Source organism: Glycine soja, chromosome 18, assembly GCF_004193775.1.
Source record: "Glycine soja cultivar W05 chromosome 18, ASM419377v2, whole genome shotgun sequence".
Classification (NCBI taxonomy): domain Eukaryota; kingdom Viridiplantae; phylum Streptophyta; class Magnoliopsida; order Fabales; family Fabaceae; genus Glycine; species Glycine soja.
The window spans coordinates 24,235,916-24,244,823 of NC_041019.1; the positions used below are offsets into that span (position 1 = coordinate 24,235,916).

Consider the following 8,908-nt stretch of genomic DNA (forward strand, 5'->3'; position numbering starts at 1 on the left):
ATATCTTGATCAGAGCGAGTGATTCTTGTGTAATGTGATTGATGATTGAAAAGTGTGATTGATAGATGAAATGTGAATTTTGAATGACAAAGTGGTGGAATTACGTGAATTACGTAAAAGTAAGTTTTATTTGGTTTATATGATATGTATATCTAGTTGTCTTGTTTCTCTATTAGTTAGGATTGTGATAACTCACTCTCAGTTTGCTGTTTGTGTTTGGATCCTGTGATGATCTTGAACTTTGTGTTCGGGGGAGCAGATGACTAGGTGAACTGCTTTAAGGAATATTGTGTTGAAGGACGTCGGGGCACAACGCTATGATAAGATGTGACATTGGGATATAAGTTTTTATGTTAATTTTATGATGTTAGTCTATTTTTTTTCACCTCACTGATTTAACAAAATATTTTTATAAATTTTGACAGCCTTATTTTGAGCCGAATATGTTTTTAATGAGTTTTATTTGGTAATTGAAGTGAATGTGAACCTTTTACCCATGTGATTTTGTTTACCAATATATTTTATTTATTTATATATATGTCGGGGTAGAGGGTGTCACAAGGAGTTATCATCACTCTATGGTAAATGCTGTGTTCCTTCCACCACCCTTGACATCAAATTTTCAAAAGATGACTTTGGGTATTCCAAATTCATGTTTGTAAATTTTGGCGGCCTTATTTTGAGCCAAATATATTTTTAATGAGTTTTATTTGGTAATTGAAGTGAATGTGAACCTTTTACTCATGCGATTTTGTTTACCAATATATTTTATTTATTTATATATATGTCGGGATAGAGGGTGTCACAAGGAGTTATCATCACTCTATGGTAAATGTTGTGTTCCTTCCACCACCCTTGACATCAAATTTTCAAAAGATGACTTTGGGTATTCCAAATTCATATTTTTGAATGCTAAGAAAAGTGATGTTGGCTCATCAGGTGAGCACCACGCTTTCCTTTTGATGTGGTTTTGTAGGTACTTCATTTGTACTGGCTCAATGGGAGTAGTTAGCGAAATATTGCAACTTTGTATCGACTATTACATTCTTTCATGATTTGACTTTGGGTCCACTATTTCTCTCTACACTTTATAGAGGAATTTTCCATCTTTTCAACAACCTTGAAGACAGCCAAGTTGAATACAAGACTGTTGATGATTCGATTAGGTTTTTGATCCTTTAGGCACAACTATATTTTCCAGGCATCCTATATTCTGGGATTAGTTTCTTAGAAACCAAACAAAATGACACTTGTTATGGGCAAACCCTCATTTGCCTCCCAACACCAAAAGCGTTGTCCTTTTCAATTTCAAATTGGCTCTTGATGGCTGACCTCACCCTTCATTTTTCTCTTACTCCTCTCCATCATCAGCTAACAGGTTCACATTGGACCTTAGTAGATATGGTTACGCTTAGTAAAGGGCATTATAGCCAGGAATATCTGAGCATCAGCTTTGGCTAGTCACTGTCTCTTGTTTGGTGTAAAGCCTACATCAAGGAACAACAAACTAGTTGTTGAGGCTTATTATCCTCCCTATTATAAGGCAATTTGGTCTAATTTAGTTGATTTGCCTAAAACCTTGATGATCCTTTTTAAAGAGATGAAATTGGATCTATGATCTCGATTCTCTTGTTAGATAATATATGATCTTGTCTTATCTTTTCTTGCATGATAAATCTTTTTTGAATTTGTAGGTAATTTTTATCTTTCTATTATATATAAACCAATAGAAATATAATTTTTCCTATTTCTTGATTTATTATGACGAGATTCTTTTATATCAAATAATTTAGTTAATCAACTATCAAATACAAAGATCTGTTGAATTTGAATAATGCACAACACCCTTCTAGCAACTTAACCTACTTAACTATACTTAATAACATACCCATGGACTGTCATGCTATCCATGATGACATTTTCGGGCATTGGCGAAACTTCCATCTCTTTCGTTGGATCTCGCGTTTGCTCTTGAATACCTACTATGATCATTTATCCAAGTCTCAGACTACCAATACCATGGCTAGCTTCACATCTTTATATATAAAAAAAAAAGCTTTACAACTTAAAATATATCCATACCAATAAACCGGGGCAGTAACTAAAACTGTAGTCACTACATTCACTCAAAGCTTAGTCAGTGCCGCGCTGTGGCGCCACTTATCACTGTTTTGGTTCCACAACCAATACTGTACAGAAATACACGTGCATAGAGGTACTTAGATGGGACACCACAAAACTGACACATGCATAAGGCTCAGCGAATCATTCTTCTTACTTCATGATGCCTCCCTTGTTCATAATTATTAATTTACTGAAGAATTTAGCTCTATTCATAATTTCATGCATTAATTTATAGTTTTAGAATTTCAAGAGAATTGTCTGCCCTAACTTATTTAGTTCGTCTCATATGCAATGCATATCGGGATCCATTATATATAAATATGTACTTTCGGTACTGGTCAGTTTTACTGGGTTAGGTATATTAATCCAATTGAACATGCTTGGCTGTTTTAAATCAGTCAATGTGAATTATTTTATGTTGTTTTTCTCTAACGTACTAGTGAGAAAAACTATAAATTAATGCGGTCTTTAATCATATTCATAATTATATATCATTAGATCACCTTCAAAACTTTCTAATTTTGTGAATCTCTTAAAAAGTTTCACAACATAAATTAATTTATGATGTTTTATAAGTGATCTTATCTTGGAGGCTGCAACCAATTTATTTGTTTGTGACACAGAAGGTACAATTAAACTTCCCTTACAAGTGACGTTTCCTAAGTTAGAACCTTTTTCTTGTACAAGGTATCATTTGGTATAAGGAATAATTTATTTTTTAAAAAAATAATTATATATATGAGAATATAACTTTTTTAGTAGAGAATAAAAATGTCTATTGAAAAAAAAAGGTTCTTATAAATGTTAGTTTATGAATAAATAAGAATAAAATTTTCTTATCGTTAATGTGGAATTTTTTTCATTATAATTAAGTATAAATTAAATATTCCTATAGGAAGCGAAAATAAATATATTATTTCTAAGAGAGATAAATATTTCTATACGCGTTTCATGTATATAGGATAAAATGAGTTTAGATCTCTCAATTTTTTTGTCAAATTGGTCTTAAGTCCTATTTGAAAATAAACTTTCATAAGTACTATTTATAGGAAAAAAAAATAAGACGATAGAATATTTGAGTTAAAATTAACTTATGCAATTTTTAGACAATTAAAATATTTTTTTTTTATAAAAGTTAAGTACAACTTAATTAATTTTACTTTTTTATTGTCTTCTCCTATAAATACTCATGTGAAAAACTCAACTTACTTATTTTACACCCTGTTTCGGGTGGTTTTTAGTTAAGTTTCAAAATTTAAAAAAAAAACCACCAATTTTTAATTTTAATTTTTTTTCTCTAATTTAGTTTTAAAATAAATTTATTTTGAAAGTTTTCTATCATGCATATTAAAATTAGTTTAATGGTGTTGTTATGTGGTGATGGTGATGACAACAGTAGTAGTGATGACATCGATAGTGATTGCTAACGAATGTGGCAATGGTGTCAGTGGTGCCAATGGTATTGATGGTGACAACGATGTTGTTGGTGGTGGTGATGGTGGTGACTGGTGACAGTGACAATGACGACAACAAAATCATAATTCAAGGTTAGATGCACTCATATAAGCAAAAGAGATAAAATCACAAGTTTTTATAATGATTCATCTCAATCATTGAAACTATGTCCAGTTCTTACAAACCCTCCAAGTTCAACTATCTTTCACAATGATACAAATATTCTTTTTACCATCTACTTCTACCTTTATCCAAGTGGACTTTTCAATAGCCTCTCCAAGATAATCCCTAAGTATTTTTTACTACAAAGCCACTTCTGGCTTCAACAAATCATCATACTTGTTTAAGGTAAGGTGCACATTGACTATATGACTAACGTTTGACAAATGAATATACAACTTAATTTTACAATCAATGACTCTAAGAATAAGCAAGGTGTATTGAGAGATTAAAACTATCTTAGAAAGATTTTCCAATGAGTTTGAATGCTTGGGAATGATTTTCTCGTTGAAGTCTTTAACTTCAACGCTTCAAATCTTTCGGTATATATAGACTTGAGGGAGAACTAATTGTTGTTTCTAAACGATCTTCTTCTTTGTTTGTTGTGAAATGTTTGTTGATGCATTAAATGCAACGTTAAATGCACATCATCAACTTGTCAAGATTTTTGTAATAAAGCATTCTGCTTATCATCCTTGAGGAGTACTCCAAATCTTCATATCAAAGGTCAAATAGCCTCTTGTGCATTCAAGTACACTACAACTTGCATTATGAATGTCTTTTAGTGGAGTAGGTAGTTTTATCATTTTACTTTTGTCTTTCTCTTTGTTCTTGGACATATCCTATATATGAAGAATAAAAAAAACATTCTATGAAGGATCAAACTAACAAAGCACTAATCTTGATCACAAATGTTACGGACTCAATGCTTGTTGACTATCATATGACAAAACAGGTGCAAACACAACATTACTTTCATCTATTTGCTACAAGACCCAATCTTTAAAATTTAATATTTATTTACTCTAATAATAAAAATTGAGGATACTAATTTATCTTGTTACTCAACAAGTTATATATAAAATATGCAAATGAGATGTCTGATAATGGCAGATGGGTGCCATTAATAATCATGACTAACACTAACACAAATGATGTTGATCTTAGGAACACAAAGGATGTAACTCAAATGATATAACATCCCATGATGTCATATTGAATTTACTAACTAAAATATAGAACTAGTTATTTTAAGAAAATAGGTGAGTTCTAAAATTGAAAGTAAATTCATTTTCACTTTACAACTTTAAAATAAATCCATGTATGAAAACAATTCAAATTAAGAGAAAAAAAATAAAATAAAAACAAAAAAACAAATGACATCCATTTATAGAAATGATTAATTTCATCTATAGAAATTAATCGGGATCATGAATAAGATAGCGATTTAAGACTATCTAATAATATCTCAAATAATAAGTCTCACATCAAATTAGAATACTAGACACAACTTGCTCATATCATAATTTTTACTTTTAAAGTTTAAAAAAAAACTACATAAAAATTATATCTTATCTTAATCATTTTAAAATAAAATTTACCCTTCTTATGATGTTGTGCCTTATAATGGATTTTTGGCAATGAAGTTAATACTTACTTTTTGACGGGTCTCACTGGTCAGTAACTAAAACAAAAGCTAGTGGGCCTTCTGTTCAATATCGCGTTCTCCAATCCCAATAACAAGCAGAGGCAAATCTTCCGTTTGCTGAGTTAAATCTTGGTCGCAAATACTGACAACGACCAAAACAAGTAATCAAGCCACATTCACTTTGTTACCTTAAACTAAATTCCAATACCATGCCAAAATCAACCAAATTATTACCCGTGATGCTATTTGTATATTCTCGTGACAATTGATAAACGAAAAGTACCTATTAAGAAAATTAAAAAAAAAAATCAACTAATTAAAGAATTAATATATAATAGAATTTTTTATTAAAAATTGTGATAATGTTCCATTGAAAATCCTGAAGAGTATGTTTGCTATTTTTTTTCCTATTTTTTATAATGCCCATGTCATTCGCTAATGCCCATAACTTTCTCACACCAAAAAGAGAAAGGATAATCGGAAAGTAAGGCTTTTCCTTTTATTTGTATTCTTTTTTTTGTTTAATTGGACAACACAAATTCTATTTTCCTCCAGAATTCGTACACAACACAAAATAAATAAAAAATTCTCAATTTATATTTCATTCTCTTTCCCGAAAAATGAAAAGTTAGGACACATAATGAATAGCCATTCTGTCAAAATGTTGATTCTTGCTACTTGACATGCTTTGCGTCAGCAACACATAGTTTCATCAAAATTTCCTCTCCCATCCATATCTCCGCAGCTGTTTCTATAACTTGATCATAACATACTAGCAACACCTCCTTTTCATGCTATAAGCATGAAATTGCTTAAATTTTCATCTTATCCACCCAAGACACACCTTCATTGAGTGTGTTACCAACTGCCTACAAGGCCACACTAAACTCTTATTCAACCAAACCAAATGAACTCTGGTGAAGGAAATAAATTAAAATTTCATGACTTGAAAGTCCCCTCAGAAGGGTTTAGTCAGATTTCCTCCTCTTAGAATTTGGAGTATCAAGGGAAGAATCTCTATATGATCCAACTGTTAATTCATCACTTATAGAGCTCAAGCATGCAGCATCAAGCACCCCAATAGGGCTTTGGGGTACAAATGATGCTAAGTTATTGCCCAAGTTTGCAGAATCTTGCATCAATGACAAATCTTTGATCAATTCAAGACCCTTCAAAATTCTTTCCTACAAAATGAAAACCTCATAACTTAGAAAACAAAATGCAGTAACTTATAAATGGACGATGATACATGTTAAACACCAATTTTTGTTTGTGTTGGAAATGGAAATCACCATATTACCTTCCCAACAATGAAAAAACATGCTGCAGCAGTTTCTTCTGCTTGCATTTGTAAGGCTTTGTCAATCTCTTCTGCTTGTATTTCCCTTGATACAGAAATTGCCACTGCTGCAGCAATTTCAGAGGGCCTGAATTCCAAGAAATTGATACCTATATTGATTTCCCAACAAGCACCACATTATTCCTCAAGAACATAGTATAAAGGCTAAACACACTAACAGAGTAAAGAGAATATATACATTTAATTATGTTAAGGATGGGTCCTACTGATCTCATAATGGATGACTTTACTATAACTTGGTCACAGTTGATCTTCCTGAGGAAGTAATCTAGGAAGGAAAATGGAGTTGAAGCCTGCATTTGCCATCTCAATGTGCTTAACACCAGTAGTTCCATTCTTTGAATGGTTTTAGCTTCAAATACAAACTTAGGTTCTCCAACCTACCAATTACAAACAAAAGTGATAAAATAAGAGGAAAATGTACATGCCAAAAGTATATTTGACAATCTGGGTAATACGATTCTACTATACCTGTAAATCTACAAAAGGAGGCACTTTAATCTCATCCATTTTGGCAGCAATTGACAAACATGCTACTGCTAACAGTTGTATACTCCAACTTTTGCCTCTCTAAACATACCAAGAGAAAAGGCCAGCAAAATGAATTTAGACTATTAAGATCAGGAAAACATAAACTCAATAAAACACTGGTATGCTTTTAGTATTTGATCTTACTGGTAATTCATATACTGATAGGAACCGATCCAAGTAGTTCACAGATAGACATAAACTACAGGGTCCAAAACCATAGTAAGCATGAGCCTGTTGATCACATTAGACAAAGTAAAATTTAATAACTGAGTTATCCAATCTAAAACCAAAAATCACACAGCTTCAACAAGTAATGAGCAGAACATATCAAAATCCAAATAACAGTAGTACTGCTGCTACATAACCCACTTCGATATTTATGAAAATAAAGGAAACTTCACAGCAATAGCCAGCCAATTGAAATCCAATAAGAAAACCATAAATTGTAAAGAAATTGATACCAAAATGGAAAAGTTAATCTTTTTATATGACTAAAAACCCATTAAATATACTTGAACCACCAAGGTAAGAATCCCAGTAAATTAACCAAAAAAATCTTAAAAGGGAATTCATTTTTCACTATCGTTGAATGAAAAGAAAAAAAGAGCTTTGTTGAAAGTAATCATTCTCCATCAATCAAAGGATGAAACAAGCAACAAAATCAAGAACCCCCATTAGATAAAACCAATAAACCAACCTTCCAAATCCAATCAAGAGCCTCATTCCTAACACTCAAGTCCAAGTCCCCACTAAGCAGCCTCTTGAGGTAACCAACGTGGGGCAAATGCTCGCTCTCCCTCCCAACCAAACCCATAACAGTTTCATCGCTCTGTACAGAAAAATCCCAAAAATGTTCCGATCCATGATTGTCCTTAATCAGACACTGATTGTTAAAGTTAAGATGTTTGTGGTCCCAGGAAAGAGATTCATCTGCAACATTACAATCAAACTCATCAAAGCACGTGTCATTGTTTTCCAGACACAGAAGGGTTGAGGTTGCAGGGTCAATGCTCCCTTCCATTGTTAGACCTCAAAATGGTATAAAAAATAATAATAGAAACCTTGTAAAACTAGTTCTTCAACAGATGGATTAAAAGAAGAAAACTTTATGCACACAAAAATGAAAAAATCTATAATGTAGACGCTTAGAGGATTGAGAGAAACGTGGAGTGGATGATGAAAGAAGAGGGTGGGGAAGGGGACAACGTTTATGTAGGAAACTTGGCATGTGCCGTAGGTTAAAGACTTAAAGGGGTATTGAAGAGAAATATTTGTGAAGCCGCCAGAATCGATTGATTCATTCATACGTGTAATTGTGGGTCGGGTCTGGTCTGGTCAGGTAAAAGGAAAAGAAAATAAGTAAATAATATCAAAATCTTTATTTAAAGATTACCAAAATTGTTTGGTTTTTCCACCTTGATAAAATGAAAGAAGAGTTTCCCTTTTGTGTAAAAATGCGTATAATTAATTTTTTTCTATATTTTGTTTGGTTTGTTGATTTTGACTGAATTTGACTAAAAACTTATTAGTATGTCAAATAGAAGTAACTAGGTTAGTGTTCCGTAAGTTGCACATACATGAAATTCATATTTTATAATTTATAAGAATAATATTTTTTAGTATTTTTAATTTTTAATATACTATTAATTATTTAAATTTTAATAAATATATTAGTAAATATGTTAATAAATATTTAAATATATATATATACACGTGTTCTAGAAAATTATTATTATTGAAAGTATTATCATAGGTAATATCTTTTTTATTATTATGATATTTTACACGAT

General features: G+C 31.5%; 1 protein-coding gene across 3 annotated transcripts; it reads right to left on the reverse strand.

The window, feature by feature from the left end:
* Positions 1-5,701: 5,701 nt before the first annotated feature.
* LOC114395604 (cyclin-D4-1-like) lies at positions 5,702-8,448 on the reverse strand. Of its 3 annotated transcripts, none has more exons than XM_028357427.1 (7): positions 8,180-8,448; positions 7,816-8,048; positions 7,263-7,349; positions 7,059-7,157; positions 6,766-6,967; positions 6,528-6,676; positions 5,702-6,411 (listed from the first exon to the last, which is right to left on the reverse strand). In XM_028357427.1, exons 1-7 carry the CDS (start codon positions 8,421-8,423, stop codon positions 6,196-6,198), a joined length of 1,230 nt encoding a protein of 409 aa, XP_028213228.1. In that variant the 5' UTR covers positions 8,424-8,448; the 3' UTR covers positions 5,702-6,195. The 3 variants fall into 3 exon arrangements, with proteins under 3 accessions (XP_028213228.1, XP_028213229.1, XP_028213230.1); XM_028357429.1 differs by having other exon boundaries at positions 6,271-6,411; positions 6,794-6,967; XM_028357428.1 differs by having other exon boundaries at positions 7,816-8,312.
* Between the last annotated feature and the right edge of the window lie 460 nt (positions 8,449-8,908).